The 17,713-nt window shown below is 47.7% G+C and overlaps 1 protein-coding gene across 2 annotated transcripts in view; it reads left to right on the top strand.

Annotated features, from left to right (window-relative positions):
* Positions 1-17,713, top strand: part of LOC147698808 (E3 ubiquitin-protein ligase TTC3-like) — a 1,930,429-nt gene that overhangs the window by 1,139,665 nt on the left and 773,051 nt on the right. For both annotated transcript variants that reach the window (XR_015299370.1, XM_086935404.1), the window contains exon 32: positions 13,158-13,304. Coding sequence is in view for 1 of the 2 variants with exons in the window: in XM_086935404.1 (XP_086791530.1) it covers positions 13,158-13,304 (147 nt within the window). In the remaining variant the exon portion in view is untranslated. The remainder of the gene's footprint in view (positions 1-13,157; positions 13,305-17,713) is intronic.

Below are 17,713 nucleotides of genomic sequence, written 5' to 3' on the forward strand. Positions count from 1 at the left end.
AGGGAAGGGTTGGAGGGGAGCCTTGTTCTTCCCTCCCGTCTTCCCACTTGCCTGGCAAGTTGGACAGGTTCTGCAATAAGCATCTGAACTCTTATGCATTTGGGGCCAGTAGAAGTGGGTGACAAGCCTGTCATAGGTCTTGTCCATCCCCAAATGTCCTGCTAAAGGCACATCATGAGCCAGACCCAGTAGGAAGGCTCTGAACTTCTGGGGTACCACCAGCACACGGGCTGACCCAGGTTCAGCAGCCTTAGGCTCCGAATACAGGAGGTCGTTCTCCCAGTACACGTAATGTGTTTTGGCCTGAACACCATTGGCCTGGTCTGCAGCCTGCTGCCGCATACCCACGAGAGAAGGGCATTCTTTCTGCTCCTTGCAGAATTCCTCCCTGGAGGGTCCTCCTTCTTGCTGCCAATGGGTCAGCTCAGGCAGGTCCCCCAGTTCGGCGATCTGTTCCCCTGTAGGCTCCAGGGCATCCCCCTCAAGGTCTGCTTCCTCCTGGACCGTGGGAACTTCAGGAGCCGGTTTCCCGCGCCCCCTGCGCCTTCTCCCTAAGGCCGGTTCCTGGGCCTCTCCTTCAGGCCCCAGGACCTCTCGATCACCCCTACTGGCTGCCATCGACCGGGTGGTCACGCACGCCCAGTCAGGCACGCCCAGTCAGGCAGACCCACCATCCGCAGGTGAGTCGTCTTCTCCACCTTTTCCCAAGGGGAGTGCTCCAAGTCATTCCCTAGCAAACAGTCAACAGGCATGGTTTTTCTTACACAGACCTGCAGAGTACCAGAGACCCCCCCCCATCTCGAAGGGAACTTGAGCCATCGGACACTGACTCTCTGAATTATCAGCGTTGATAACCCTACAGTAGGCATGGGGTACAACCTGCTCTTGAGACACCAGGTGCTGCCTCACTGCAGTCACACTGGCTCCTGTGTCTCTAAGAGCCTCAGCTTCCTTACCATTGATGATCACCACATGCCCATATTTCTTAGTGTTAGAGGGCAGGTAGTTCGTGGGGATCATCTCACTGTCTCCTAGCGAGACCAGGGTCATGTGAACGGGATCTCCACCCCCCGGGACCATCATTTCTTCTCCCAGGTGAACGCTAGTCACTTGTCGGGGCGGAGCACCAGTGGGTGCGGGTTTTCCAAACAGGCGACACTTGGGGTCACTGGATATGTGCCCAGGTTCGCCACATTTGAAACAATTAAAGGGCCCCTTTGGAACAGGTTTACCTGTCGGGGCCCCATTCGGCTTCTGAGGTGGGGGAGGCTGAGAACCCTGCTGCGGGCTCCCTTGGGAACTACTTTGGGGGCCTTTTTGGAACCCTTTCTGTTTTCCCCCTTTGTCCCCCCCACTCTTCTGCTGGGGACCCTGCCCACTCTTGGCGGAGTCTCCCACGGGACCCTTGTGGACCCTGGTGGGGAGCCAGCGGTCCGCCTCCTCAGCAAGCTTCCTCGGGTTGGACAGCTTGCTATCGATCAGGTGTTGGCGTAACTCAGGAAAACAGTGATCAGACAAGTGCTCCCATGCAATTAAATCAAAGAGACCTTGAAAATCATTAACTTTGTTACCTTTCACCCAACCATCCAGTGCTCTGCAAAAGTAAGTCACATACTCCACATACGTATTCCCAGGCCGCTTAGTACACCCCCTAAACTTCTGTCTATACATCTCAGGGGTAAGCCCGTACCTGTTCATTAAAGCTTCTTTCATGTGGGCATAGGATCTCTGATTTTCAACGGGCAAATCTAGCAAGGTATCTCTCCCTTCGCTAAGGAACCTTCCCCACATCCCCGCTCCCCAATCCTTGTCAGGGACCCGGTGGGAGGACATGGCTACCTCGTATGCCCTAAACCACTGTCCTATGTCATCCCCCTTAAAGAACTCCTTAACTACGTCCTTCGGGTTGTGCACTCTTGACTCTACCTGCACTGGCGATGCGCTGCCACCAGAGGGAGGACGATCCAAGTCTCTCTCCTTGAGACTTATCTCCCTCATTTTTACTTCATAATCCATCTGGTGCTTTCGCTCTTCCAGCGCCATTCTTTTCGTTTCAAGCTCCAGCTGGATTTTCAATTCTGCCAGCTTCCTTTCGTGATTCCTCGTTTCCTTCCTGTCCGCCAGCTCCTCTGGCGACAGGCCTTTACCAAAGCTGTGCTCGCTGTCTTGCCTCTCGAGATCGATCAGATCCCCAAGTGCATTCTGCTCCGTCGTTGCATTCTGCTCGGCGAGGGCGTCTTGATCCTCCGGGGTCTTTCTGGACTCCACCCAGGCTTTCAGGGCCTTGTAGAGCTCCGGCTTGTTTTTGCAGCCAGTGTGCGGAACCTTGAGTTTCCTACAGAAAAACTTCAGCTCCGTCTTTGAGTATTTGTCCAGCTTTGCGGCGTCCCACTCTACCTCCAACACCTCGGAGGTCGTGGACTCCGCTCCATCCAGGCTGTTTGTGCCCGGCATGGCTTCTGCACTCGGAATCTTCTTTCGGCAAAATTCAAAAAGCAAAGTCTGTGGCTAAGTAACTGGACCGTAATCCCTGTGTAGTGGTCAGAAGCTCAGGTATAGATATCGCAAGTGTAAATTCGAAATCCTCACCGCTGCGTCCAATGTAGGAAGGGGGAGGCTCTAGTTGGCGCAGTGCAACACTAGCGACAAGCAGGGACTCTCTCTTCCTCGTCAGGGCTGAGGGTTACCTTCCAGACAACCTCTGCTTACCCTCTAGGTAGTGTGGCTTAAGCAGTCGTAGGCTAATCTTTGGGGCACATAGGGTTAAACACTTGCAATAGTACACCTTTACAACCAACCCACCACACAACGAGACCAGACTGTATTCTGTAAAAATATATATCTTTATATAGATTTTAAGCAGGCTTGTGAATACAGTCAACGTACTTTATGATAACGGTTGCAAGTTTACTCAGTTCAGGTTACCACAGTTCTTATGCAGTTCTCTTGAGGCCCGTAGGCCGGTGTTAACCAAAGTTCTTGTGGAGCCGGCGGCGTCCAGGGGATCTGTCCCACGTCCCGTTGCCTTCCCGGGGTCGCTGATCGTTGCGGCTCTTCAGCCGAGCAGGTCACTGGTCATCCGGGGCAGCGGTGTTCTGTGGCGGCAGGGTCCTCTCCTTGTCGTCCGCTCCGACCCTGGAGGCGGCGGCTGTGCGGCGGTGGCAAGTGGCAGTACGGTCCCCAAGTGCAGGACGTACCCAGCCAAGTGCCGGTGCAGCTGTGGGCTCACAGCTGGGCTGTCGGGCAGGCTACCGACCTTGCGGATTCTCACAGGGCAACTGTCCGTCTTTGCAGGTGAGTGGCTGCTTGTTATGCAGTCACCTCGAGAGCTCGGACCGGACGGGTCCTCCTTCGCTTTGCTCTCGGGCTCCTGGTGCAGTTGCGGTCACGGTGTTCGGGCCAGCGGCGGCTGGTCCTTACTTTGCTCTCGCTGTTGCTTTGGGCCCCGGTCACGGTGGTCAGGTGGATGTCGTTGCCTTGGAGGAGATTCCTCCGTCGGTGCTGCGGCGATGGTCAGCACCCGCAGTCGCTTTCTTCCAAGGGGGTAGCGTCCACTGGTCCTGGGACGCTGGTCAGGGGGCAAGTTCAGTTGCAAGCCCTTGGAGATCTCTTTGCAGAGTTTGGCACAAAGTAAAGCAAAAGTCTTCTCGTAGTCTTTTCTTCTTCCTCTCCTTCAGCAGCAAGGCACCAGACACAGGCAAGAGTCAGCACCCTTCCTTGTCTCTCACGGTCCTTCTCGTAGGGCAGAGTCCTTCTGTGGCCCAAACAGGATCTAATTTTCAAGGAGCAGGGCTCCTTCTTTTATAGGCCAATTCTTTTGTTCTCGCAGGCCAGGGGGGCCTTTGCATAGCCACTCTCAGTCTTTGAGTACCCCGGTGGGTGTACTCCGGCTTCTGCTTTCAGTGTGAGGGGCAGGCGCGTCAGACGCCCCACAGGAGGTGGAGCCAGCATTGTCCGGACAGGGGTGGCCGGAGTACCTTGTTGATGGGGGCTTCGCCCTTCCTGGGCCAGGCGTCGGCGGAGTCATCCGCCGCTCCCCAGGAGGGTGGAGCCAGCATTGTGGTGGTCGAGCACAGCTACAGTTCGAGTCAAGAGGCACTCCTACCTCCCACTAAGGTGTAATCTGCGCATTCACCACCTGTCATCCCTCCAGCCCTGTCACTCACACATCCCAGACAGTCAGATACACATACCAGCAGAGGCGGGCTGAAATGGTTAAGCAAGCAAATGCTAGCTTTCTAAAAGTAGCATTTGCAAACCCAGGATACTAAAATAAACTTGACTACAAGAAATATTTTATCATCCTGAGTTCAGGCATACTAAACATGACTCGCTGCCATGCTCCTTGAGCCTGCGGGGATTATAGGGTGTAATAATCCTTGCAGCTCAGTCTGGTCTAATGGAGCAGGTAGCCTTCAATAGTGAAATACGGTCTTGGTTGTAAGTCACTACTAGGACAGGCCACGCATCTCAGGGCTTGTCCTACCTTGCACCTACAACGCACCCTGCCCGCAGGCCTACCATAGGGGTGACTAATATGTAGTCAAGGGAAGGGTCGGTGCTGGCAAGTGGGGACACTTGCCCAGCTAGCGTGACAGTACGAGACCGCACGCGGGTTCTGCGGTCGCAGTTCCCAGACACATCTTTACGGCTGCTTCGGTGGGTGGCGCAACCAGCGCTGCAGGCCCACCAGCAGTATTGGCATCTACAAGCCCCGGCACTCTCTCGTGCACTTTACTAGGGACTAACAGTAAATCCAAAGAACCAATCATGGATACCAATTGCATGTACAATTTACAGTAGGGAGCACTTGCACTGCGGCACGGATCAGCCGTGGCGCAGTGCCCTGAGTATCGGAAAACCAGCAAAACATCGGAGGCACATCAGCAAAAAGTGGAAGGGAGACTCACGCCAAGGTGCCAGGTCTAACAGTTTTGCATATGGATGTGTATACATGTAGGTGAGGCTCCAATTGTTTAAATACTGTGTGAGTGGGGGGCTGCCTCACCTACTCCTTTCCCCCTATATCCCCTATTGATTGTTCTGACTTCAAAGGGGTGGTCAGGAGGATGAAATCCGCCTTGTTCCACCGGGATGCCTTTACCTGAATTGAACTGACAACAGATCATGCATGTTCTTACTTTCTGTTTCGCTGCTGCACGCAGGTGCTTGTTAAACCAGATATTCTGTAAGCTGTCCATCATTGCCTTCTCTCCCAAGTGTGCTGGACTATGTGCTGTGTTTATGATCACTTATACCATGGAATCTGGAAGAAACCATGTAGTTTTGCCCTTAGTCATCCAACCTTGGTCAGTCTGGACCCCTCCTTGTTCAGTCCATTTCTTTATTTCATCTGGAGTGGCATGTGTCTGTATGTCGAGTACATCTTGAGAAGGATCCCTGACTGTCATACATTTTGTCAGTAATGGTACCTCTGTCTTTGTCGTGTCTGTTGGTGTCTGGGCTGTAAGTTTAGCAGTTCGGTCTGCCAGATCATTACCCTGGGAAATGGTGTCTGTAACTTTGGTGTGTGCTTTTCAGGATAGCTATGGCTGTAGGTAAATGTATTGCTTCCAACAGGGCCTGAATAAGTGGGCCGTGCTGAATTTTGGCCCCATGAGAGGTCAAGAAACCTCTTTCCTTCCAGAGAACTCCGAAATCATGAACTACGCCGAAAGCATACTGTGAATCTGTATAAATGTTCACTTTCAAGCTTTTAGCTCTTATGCAGGCTTGTGTCAGAGCGATGAGCTCTGCTGCTTGCGCTGACAGTGTGTCTTTCTCTGTGTCTCTATGACTTCAGTAGCAGTGGTCACGGCATATGCTGCCACTAACTCTCCTGTGCTCGTTCTCATGCATGAACCATCTACATAGAGTGTCAGGTCAGGGTCTGGAAGGGCAACATCTGTCAGGTCTTGTCTTGGTTTCGTCACTATATTCATTATTTCCACACAGTCATGTGGTGCGGTGTCTACTGTACTTGAGGGCAAAAGTGTAGCAGGGTTTAGAATGTTACATCGTCTGATCTCTATGTGTGGTTGAAATAACGTCAGTTCATCTCCTGTCAGTCTCGCTACGGTCAAGTGTTGTGTCTGTGTCCTGTTCAAGAGAACTTCCACTGCATGCGGTACCTGTACTGTCAGGGGGTGTCCTAGCACTATCGAGTCACTTTGTCTTATGGCTAGGGCTGTTGCTGCAACCGATTTCAGGCACGCAGGCAGAGCCTGGGCCACTGGGTCCAGTGTACTAGAAAAATAAGCACAAGGCTTGTGTTTTCCTGCTTGATCTTGTGTGAGGACAGATAATGCTGTTCCATCCCGTTCAGTTACGAAAAGCATAAAGGGTTTGCTGTAACTAGGAGTCACTAAAACTGGCGCTTGACATAAGGCTCTTTTTAATTCTTCAAATGCCAAGGTGTGTTCTTGTGTCCAAGGGAGGACAGTCGAAGACGCTGCCTCCTGTGTTGTCAACTGTATGAGTAGTTTGGCTAGATAGGCATACTGGGGAATCCACTGTCTGCAGTACGAAGTGAGGCCAATGAAGGCCCGCACTTCCTTTTGTGTCTTGGGCTGTGGAAGGTTAGAAATTAACTGAATACGTTCTTGTGTCAGCTGTCTACCCCTCTTGGACAGCAAGTGTCCAAGGTACACCACTTGCTGTGCCCAGAATTGTAACTTTGAAGGGGACACTTTGTGCCCCTTGTCTGCCAGAAAGTGTAAAACCGTCAGTGATGCATCTTCGCAGTCTGTTTCTGGTCGTGCAGTGATAAGGATGTCGTCTACGTACTGAATCAATGCGGTGTTGGTCGGCATATTAATACTGTCCAGCTGTCTTTTTAATGCTTGACTGTAAATGCTAGGACTTTCTGTAAAACTTTGGGGTGCTCTCGTGAATTTAAAACTGCGTCCTTTTAAACTGAATCCGAAAAGATATTTGCAGTCTGGATGAATTGGAACGCTGAAAAAGGCATTCTTCAAGTCAATGACTGTAAAGAACGTTGCCTCAGAATCAATAGCAGTCAGTAATGAAGAAATGTCTGGGACCACTGGGTATTGTGGGACTACGCATTTATTCAATTCTCGAAGGTCAACAACTAGTCTGTAAACTGGTGGTGCATTAGGGTCTGATCGTTTAAGGATAGGAAGGACAGGTGAGTTACATACATTCGAGTCAGTTTCCACCACCACCCCTGTGCAATGAGTTCGTCAATAATTTTCAATAATGCCACTTCGGCATCAGGTGGTAACTTGTATTGTCGGATACGTGGTAGCACTACTCCTGCTTTGAGAGTGACACGGTGTGGTGTTATGTTCATGTAACCTACGTCAGTCGGACCTTGTGCCCATAGGTGCTGTAGTACATTCTGGAGTCTGTGGTCAAAATCTGTCAACACATAATGTCCCTTAAAATCACGTAAGAACAATCGTACTCCCTCCGGAGAACAACAAATAACTGCTCCTAGTTCTTTCAATGTCTTTATACCAAATAAGTTTTCTGTACATGATTTAGTAAGTAGCAAGTCTGTGGTACGTGACAATGGACCAACCCCCAGGGAAACTGGTTTTGATACTTCATTAACAATAGGCTTTCCTGAAAATCCCAGGGAAATATTCTGTGAGCCCGAGAGGGGTGCCCCTGGAACCTCGTCATGGCTGATGGTAGTTCTGCTCGCCCCTGTGTCAATCAGAAATTTTCTGTCTTGTCCCAATACACGACTATGTACATAGGGACCCTCTTGATCTACAGGAACCTCAATAAGGGGCTAGCCATTTTCCCTCTCAAGGCTGTTTCATGAGAATGCTTGGTATTCTGGATAGTCTGACTGCGTGTACTGGTACATTTGTTGTGTGGCATGAACAGGCGGTGGTGGGGGAAAATTCGCTACTGTCTGTTGTGTGTTCTGTTGGGTGTTCTGTTGGATGCTATTCTGCCTAGGAGGGTGTGGTCGTTCTTTTGTTCTGCCTGTAGCTATATTGTGTTTCAGGACAACACATTCCTTTACATAGTGACCTGGCTGTTTGCAATAATTACAGTTCCCCTTGACAGGTATCGTACCATTTTTGTTCGTGTTTGCCGGTACCGTTTGGGCAACCAGCACCTTCATTTTTGTCTCTTTCATGCGTCTCTTTTCCTGATCCTGTTCTTCTCTAATCCTGTTCTGGTGATATTGTAGCATCTGCAACATTTGTGAAGGGCTGTTTGCTTGCCAAGTACTCTCAACCTTCAGTACTCTATTCTTAATCTGGGGTAGGGAATTCTCTACTAATTTGCTCACGAAAAGATGGGGATATGATTCGCTACCGGGCTTAAGGCCACTATTAATAGCAAAACATTTCTCTAATCTAGAATAGAAATCACTTGTGTCCTCGTCTGGTTTTTGTTTACAGGCTGAAATAGCATCCCAATCTTCCTTTTTAGTAATCAATAGTCTTGGCAAAACCTGTATTAGGAGTTCAGGTAGTTCTTTAGCTTTGTCACCAAGACCAACCCCCGGGAGCCTGGCTTTATCCTCTGTTTCCAATTCCGTCCAACTTAACTTTTTCTCTCCCACCTCCCAGTCTTTTTCCTTAAGCTTTTCATAAATGCCTGCTGGCAATAGTACTTTCAATAGTTTCAGAATATCAGCGTACGTATAATCTCCGATGCGGAGAATGTCTTTTAGTTCTCGGTGAAACCCCCCCGGGTCTTTATCATGGCAGGGCAACATCTTTTTCATTTCCAATATTTCTAATTTCGTCAAGGGGGTGTAAACATACACCCGTTGTAATACATTGTTTGCATCTTTGACGGGATGTACCTCTCGTAGGGGGTTCTGTCTGTCTATGTATAGGTGCTTTCTGTCGTGGTGTGGGGTGGGAAGCATGCATGTGGTCAGAGAATTTAAGTACTTATGTCGTTGATCCAGAATGACATTAATTAAGTCAGTACCCAGGCCTGTCCATCGTTCTAGAAGGATGTCGTCCAGTAATTTATACAAGTGACCGGGATCGGAATATTGATGCTCATACAACGTTATCAAATGTTGGACCATGTAAATACCGGCCAAACGCTGTTCGTTCGGCGGAAGGCTCAAGAAAGTCTGGGCCACTATATCATTGCTATATATATTAGAATTGGACACCCACTGGGTGGCTGACCGGGCCAACTCCATTTCGTGTGGGGTGTGAGATCGTTCATTCCCTATCCGTCGGGTCAGTGCTTTTTCAGTAGCTTGGAATAGATTTTCAAGGGAATATCTTTCTTTTATAGCCTGGCCCTGTTTACGGTAGTCGAGGCACTTGGGCCTGTCAAACTGTCGTGCTTTGCCTACATAATGTATCTTGTCTATCGTCTCGTCTACCTCTTCCGTTGATAACTCACCCTTCTCGTCAGTCTCTACTTCGTGTATTGCTAATATTTCCTTTCGTATTTTCTTCATCATGTTGTCTGTCTGTCCCTGTTTATCATGCCAACCGGCATCTATGTTATCACTCCATTCTATCAAACCAGGCTTTACATCCCCGTCTCCTTCGTCTTTTTCCCTGATCAGGCAGTTAATAATAAAACGGAGGATGTAGTTCTTAACCCCCACCTTTCTGTTTTGCATGGCCTGTGCTATACTCTCGGGTCCCTCCCCCGTTCTAATGAAACGGTATATTTTATCTAGGTGGTCTTTCATATCTGGTAGTTTGTCCAAATATGCGACGGCCTGTCTTAGTCTTAGTGAAATCACGAGCATTGAGCCCTTTTCTGGTTCTGGATCGTATATACAGTGAGGGACTTCTACATCTACAGTAGGCGGCCCCCCTCCCCCTACGGCTCCGGGCCCTACGTCCTCTTTCACAACCTGGTGGAGCTGTTGGAGCTGATCCGCTGGTGGGGGCGGAGGGAAATCTGCGTTTGCGTTTGCGTTTCCGTTTGCGTTATCTGGTGGGGACTCTTCTAGATAGGAGGAAATAAAAGCCTCTGATGCTGTTGGCTTTGTTCTACGTACTCTAAAGGGCACAGGTGGTGGCGTTCGCGATCTACGGGGTGTTTCTGAGGGGGTCACTCTAGCTAGTTCTTCTGAGAGGACGGGATAGATACCAGCAACGACGGCATTTCTTTCTCTTTCAGCCTGCTCTGTCTTGACCCGTTCCCCCTCCTCCCGCAGTTCTTTTTCTTTGGCTTTTTCCGCTGCTTGTTTAGTTCTCTCTGCTTGGTTGAATTCTTTCTCTGTTCTCCCATGGGCTTCTTTGCGCCACAACTCAATGGCATCTTTCTGAGAGGGTCTTGATTTCTTTTTCCATAGCGCCTCCTCTACTCTCATAATGCATTCAGAATCCCACGTTCCCGAGACAGGCCATCTATACTTCTCCTCTAAATCCTTTGTGTAATCTACCCATAAGTCTAAATACAATATGGCATCTAGCCCATGCTTATTATACATGTAATGACCAGGTGTGTCTCTAGGCGGGATGTTAACTGACTCTTCTAGTATGCCTTTTCTGGTCCCTATCTGACGTAATTTCGAAAACAGTGGCATGTTGAAAAGTTGGTTTCAACTTTACCAACCAACTTAACGAAAACACAATACACAACAAAATAGTCTGACTGAAACAATCATTCACACTACAACACTACAACACTAAAACAGATACATTTTAACTGATACATAGACTTGAAAAACATGTACTTGAAAACAGGTAACTTTATGCACTGGAATACAGTACAACCATACCGGTCTCGTAAATGAGACACGTCTTTACCGTGTTCACAAAAGTGAGACACGTCTTTACCGAGTTCACGTTTACCGTGAACCCGTCTTTACCGTGTCCGTGTGAACGAGACACGTCTTTACCGTGTTCATATTAATGAACCCATCTTGAACTTTATGCATTCCCCATAGTGGTACTCACCGGGAAGCAGAACTTGAAGGCCTCGGATACTTGATACTGCGCATGCGCGGAACAGGTGGACCTCTGGAAACCTCGGACCTTGCTCTCTCATGGGTTGGGCTCTGGTTGGGATGATCCGCGATCCTCACCGCCTCGTGTGGATGCCTGGTCGCAGTCCGTCTCCTCCGTGGGCCTGAGGAAGTAAGCGGGAAGTCCCGCTGGCGTGTACACTTTGAAGTCCGTCACGGCTGTAGAAGGGGGCAAGGGCTGGACCTACATCTCCGGCGCGTGGGGAAGGGGATTAGTCCCTATTCGGGTGCCAGATTTATGTGGTAAATAAAGTATTACCCTGTCATAATTTCTATAAATAAACAAGGGGTCATGCATTAAATGAGAGGCAGAGTCCGTGGTGTCCGATTCAAAAGGGCTTTATTTCAATAACTCGAGTTAGGGGAGAATCGGTTCAATCACCACTAAGGTTCAGGAAGGGTCTTCTAAACTTTATTCACAGAGTACAATATTTATACATTCAATCTCGTACTTAGAAGGAGGAGCGCTCTAGGCAGAGCAAGAGAAAGAGAGAGATAAGAGCATGTGGGTGTGCAAGAGGGCGTACATGTGGGCGTTCACTTGAGGAGTCATAGGTGGGTGGATACATGAAGGGGGGTTGCATGGCCAGCTTGAACCTTACCCTACTTGTGTGCGCACTTGGTCATGACGTGCAATTGACGTGTAACTGGGGGGAGCTGACTTTCAGTCTAGTAGGGAGACCTTCAGTGTCAGGACGACCAGCACGTCTGGTATTATCTGATATCTTATGTCCGGGGATGTATTATCTGAAGCAAAGGTCGCTCATCACCAAGAGCCGGTGTGGGCATATATTTCTTCGTTCATTGTGTGGGGGCCTTGGGCTTTCTATGGATGTGAGCTCTGTAAATCACTTAAACTGAGACAAAAAGGCTAGGCCCTATCTCTGCAGACGGGTTCTGTTTACCTTCTTCACCAGGCAGGAATGTGATTCTGTAGAGCAAGCAGATAACTGTGTGCAAAATACTGTCTTGGCACCCCGGGCAGGGCCCCTCTCGGCTTAGCCAAAAGTATGCGAGGTCAGGGATACGTAGCTGCAGCCCTCAGAGTGTCTTGAGGCATGAAACTTCAATTCGGGGACTGGCTGAGCCAAAGAAATGGAGAAATGGGTTCTTCACGATATATTAAAAATGCGCAATGCAAACACATGGGCCTCAGGGCCTCAATGCGAAATTAACGTTTCTTTTATGGGAGACTGGTAACTGACATCCCAATGTGGGACGCAAATGCAGAGGCATCTTTTTGCAGGCCATAGAGGGAAAATGCATGGGTGACATGCACATACACTAAACGTTGGGGTACACACAGGGGACACATTGGTCATGTAAAATTTCATTTTCCTCAGAGTTACAGTTGGTATTTTATTTTTTATGATGGATATGCACTTCTGCTCCTCTTAATCATCGTCCGGCTTTCTTTCTCTGTGAATGTTAGTTGTAGATGCCATTTACTGTCTTTGGGCCTGATTTAGTAATTGTCATCAGAAACCCACTACCAACAACCGTCAGTGTTGAAGAATCATGCCGCCCACCCTATTTAGGTCCAATAGTCTGATATTTTTGTTCCATTTCAGTTCGGGCTGCTAGAAAAACCCTTGCAGTCTAGAACTGTAAAGGAAGAAAAATAACTTCCACAGCCTAGGAGCTAGGTTCTGGGTGCAATGGTAATTTATGTTCTTGTGTTTCAAAAACCCACTTTGGAAGTTTGTTTTGGGAAACAAAAAGGGTTGATGAGCAGCTGCCTGAAACATGGTGGCTGTTTACCAAGCTTTCAGGTCCCTCAGAAGAGCTGCCATAAACGCAGGTCCTCTGAAGGAACAGAGATTTCTGTAGGGACGGCGGAGATCTTAATATATGGTGGGCAAGACTCAAGCCATGTTTATCATTAACCCTGGTAAGGGTTTCATGTAAGGAATCTGTGGGAAGCTGCAATTAGAAAGTACATAAATGAAGGTAAGTAACGTATTCTTCTGTTAATTAAAAGCAGCTGAATTGATTTTAGTACATTCCAAATGCTAGCATTCACTAACTTAATTGTATATGATTTGAAAGCATCTCACTGGCTTGCCTTGGTAGTCGTTAATGAAATGTAACTTTTTTGTGTGATCATTGAAAATAAACTAACCCATTGAGTGTGTGCACAAGAATGCATCAGTATTTTGGTTTATATTGTCGATTTAATTATTCATTTATTTCTGTGTATTTTTTTCTTCAGAGATTCAAATGAACCTGTTGTAGGTCCGGAAAATATTCATGATCAGGTTGCTGAATTGGAGTCCACATACGAAGATATCTCAAGGAGTAGTTTTTATTCAAAGATAATGGATAATAAAGCAGTCTTAACACAGGAGAGTTTATACGAGTATGTGTCAACTTTTTGTAGTTCTAAACTATATCATAAATGACATTTGATAAAAACTATTCAACACATTTGATAACTCATCTCTCAAAGAAGTACCTATCAAGAGATTGGGAATTCTTAAATATGTTTCTTGTACCTCAATGCATTGAAATATTTACGAAAACTTTAAGCAGATGGCTTAAGTTGGCAAATGCGGTTATAAAACATGCCTTGCCTGTAAAGATTTTCTCGGTTCCAGATATGTTCTATGTGATATAAGTGTGATGCTATAATACCTCATCTTCATAGTATGAATACTTTAAAAGAAAAAAAGGTTAAGATGTAGGCAACATGATTAACACTGGAGGAGGTTTCCATAAGATCAATAAGAACAGTCATTCATAAGCTGAATATTTATGGCTTTTGTAGAGTGGAAACAGGGTTTTGAGCCTCAGTAGGATGTACGGAACGAGTACAGCATGGCAGCAGCAGTCCAAGCTTGCTTCACAATGTAAATATATACAGCTTAGGCAGCAGCAGTACACGTTTTTCTCACACACAAGAGACATGTAGCAGGGCAGCAACAATGAAAGCCTATTTCATTCACCTACAAGGTCCAAGACTTCACAAGTAGTGCATGTTTTCCTTGCCCACAGCACGTACATGAACCCCAGCTTACTCATATGCACAGGGCTGGTAGCATCAATGCAAGCGCCTATCAAAACAGAAAATGTACCAGGCAAGAAAAACCTGTGCAAGCTTCTGACATATCTTACACATACAGCATGGATTGACCTCAATGAACTAAACTCTACTTTGATTTAGAGTCTCTGTTGCATCTTTGGGTTGAGCCCTGCTTCCCATCTGTGTAAGTGGGTCGCAAACTCCCATTGCATTATTGGATTGAACAACACTTTCCTTCCAATTGTGGTTCTGTTTGATTCCGCTCACAATTTGAAATCCTGTGACAAGTGTACATCGATCGACCCGAAAGTTAGCAGGAAGCAAAAGTTCTGTATTGTCAGGATGGACAAGATCTACAAAATTTGTACTACGAGCCAACCTTGACTCTAAGGACTGTGTAGACTGGGCCATGGACACCGAATGTGATGATTAGACATCACACCTTGACTGTGTGTGACTTGAGTGGTGAAGATAATGGGGCTGTATTCTTCAAGGAGTATCAGCTCCACATCTACCAGTTGAACCTTCATGCCATGTGATTGGTTCTCAAAGCCTTCCAACTGGCCAACAAGGAAAGGCTGATCTTCCTGAACAACACAACCCCCATGTGGTGCAGCAGTAAGCAGGGCAACATGGAGGTCATGGATGTTGTGCGTGGAGGCACTATTAATAAGTGCACAGTTAATTAAAACCTTTGCACGAAATACCAATGTTTAAAAACTTCCCAAAAAGAGCGACATAAAACAATAATTGTAAAAGATGACATATCTGAAAGAAACAGGTTAGTATTAGATTCCTTACCTTAGAATTTCCCCAGGCGTCAGTCTGGATCCGGAAGTTTTTGCGTAGCAGTTTCCCTGCGCGTTTTTTAGGCGTCGTCTGCGGCTCCACGTCAGTCGTTGGTAGTGCCGGGATGACTTCGCCAGAGTACTTAGGCGCCTGCCTCGCGCGCTGACGTCAGTTCTTCTTTTTCCCGCGCCAGCAAGCGCAGGTCCGGAGAAAGTGGTACCCTTTAGTCACTTTTTGACTAAACTTTTTCGATCCTTTTGATCTGTTTTTCGAGTCCAACGACTCCATCGATGCCGGTAGGGATGCCCGGGTTCAAGCCCTGTGCCGACTGCAGCCGACTGTTGTCGGTTACCGACCCCCATCGCCGGTGCCTGTATTGATTAGGAACTGACCACGATGACAAGTCATGCCCCGACTGCCGGGCCTTGACGTCGATGTAGGAATGGTGGATATCTGACTATGGTTGCCCCCAACTTTTTGCCTGGTGTTTTGCTGGTTTTTCGACTTAGTTGACCTGGGACCCTGCTATTCAGGACCCCAGGCCCACTGCTCTCTCTGTAAAATGGAGTCCATGTACTATAGGTACATATCTAATTGGATACTGAGTCACCTTATCAGCCCCTGTACAGTGTACCGTAGGTACCCAGGGCATAGGTGCACACAGGGCCTACCAGGGGCTGCAGCATGTATTATGCCACCCCTGGCTGGCCATCCAAATCTGACACAACTGGCTGATCAATCAGCTGGGGCAAGGTGGTGTAATCACCCTTTGCTTTAGATATAGTAACCCTATAAACGGGCTCAGCTCATGCCAGAGCACCATCTCACATAATTCCAAGCACTCTGCCTTCAGGATTGTTAAGGCCTGCCATAGGAGTGACTGATAGGAAGATATGTGTCCATTTTAGGGTTAGATATAGAGGTACTATATCTAAAGCAAAGAATGGTTACACCTCCTTGCCCCAGCTGTCGCGCAGCCAGTTGTGTCAGATTTGGATGGCCAGCCAGGGGTGGCATAATACATGCTGCAGTCCCTGGTAGGCCCTGGGTACACCTATGCCCTGGATACCTAAGGTATGCTATACAGGGACTGATAAGGTGGCCCAGTACCAATTGGTAAATGCACCTAGGGTACATGCTTGTCAATTTAGAGAGAGAACAGCTAGGCTGAGAGTCTGATTAGCAGGCCCACAGCCAGGGAAAGTCGTAAACCAGTGAAGCAAAAAATCGGGGGGGACCATAGGATTGCAGACCCCACTCTCCTTCATAACCCCCCCCCCCCCAAACTTTGGGACATTAAACTAACCTTGACCAGGTGAGTCTTCTTGCTCCGAGTGGAAGTACCTGGAGAGACCATCTGCATTACCATGGTCAGTCCCTGGGCAGTGCTCCACTGTAAAGTCCATCCCCTGTAGGGAAATGGACCACCTAAGAAGTTTGGGGTTTTCACCCTTCATCTGATTTAGCCACAAGAGGGGCTTATGGTCGGTCTGAATCTTGAAGTGAGTACCAAACAAGTATGGCCTCAACTTCTTCAGGGCCCAAATCACAGCAAAGGCCTCCCTCTCAATAGCTGACCAACGTTTCTCTCTAGGGGTCAGCCTTCTACTTATAAAAGCAATGGGCTGGTCATGACCATCAATATTCAGTTTAGATAGAACAGCTCCCACACCCAACTCAGAAGCATCTGTTTGGACAATGAATGGCTTGGAGTAGTCTGGACTCTTGAGAATAGGTGCAGTGCACATGGCCTGCTTTAGGTCATCGAATGCCTTTTGACAGCTAACTGTCCACTGAACTTTCTTTGGCATTTTCTTACTTGTCAGGTCATTAAGTGGAGTCACAATGGTTCCATAATTTCTGACAAATTTCCTATAGTAACCAGGCAGGCCCAAGAAAGCTCTGACCTGTGTCTGGGTGGTTGGAGGAGCCAGTCCTTTATGGCCTGTATCTTGCTCTCCAGAGGTTGAACTTGGCCTCCACCTACAAGGTGGCCCAAGTATACAACTTGACTCTGCCCTATCTGGCACTTGGTGGCCTTGATAGTGAGGCCTGCCTTTTGCAGGGCCTCCAAAACTTTCCTCAGGTGGATCAGGTGATCCTCCCAGGTGGAGCTAAAGACAGTGTAGTGTAGTTCCTATTTTCCCAATAGGCCCTGCGCATTGGAATAACATAAACAGTAGTATTGACGTAGAAGTGCGGATCTTCCAGGCCTCTACTGACTATGCTAAACTTAATTGGGTTTGTTACCAACTAGCTCAGAGGTCACTGGAAACTTTCTTGACTGAATAGGAAGTGATCAGCTTCCCTGGTACAGACAAGAAGGGATTCAGTTTTCCAACAACCGTGCAACATGACAACTTTGCTCCTCAGATAAGAGTCAATCTCTAGGGTCGTGTGAAACAATAGACAGTTATTTTACTCAGTCAGTGGTTGTGCAGATTACTTTCACAATATGTAGATAATAGAGAGACGGGCGTCTTCAATAAAAGGTATTATTTATTGAACAGTCTTTCTTCTCGTACAAGAGAAATGTATTGCCACAATTGCAAGACTTGTTATTATAAAAAGTACGTACAGTAAGATGAGTATTGCGAAATAATACTGTAAAAGCATTGATATGGTTTCTTAGCCATACAATGGTTTAAAATGAATAAAACATATATACATTCATATATACATTTGGCTAAAATACTCAACTGGTGCTTCTAACTACGCCTACCTCAGTGTACCTGGCCTAATACTTGGGAGGGGAGTAAGTAAGTAGCTTTAAGTTAAGTTGATTTTGCAAGGTTTGCTTCAAGAATTCTCTCTAAGGGTTTAGTCAACACCATACCTCTGGAATAGAATGCTGGAGGTTTGGTATCTCCTTCAGGGAACTCGATATCCCAGTCACTCGCAAGAGTGGGCTGGAAACGCCAGAGCTGGATTTCTCAGCAGGAGAAAAGACAGCGTCT

Source organism: Lissotriton vulgaris, chromosome 8 (assembly GCF_964263255.1).
Source record: "Lissotriton vulgaris chromosome 8, aLisVul1.2, whole genome shotgun sequence".
Classification (NCBI taxonomy): Eukaryota; Metazoa; Chordata; class Amphibia; order Caudata; family Salamandridae; genus Lissotriton; species Lissotriton vulgaris.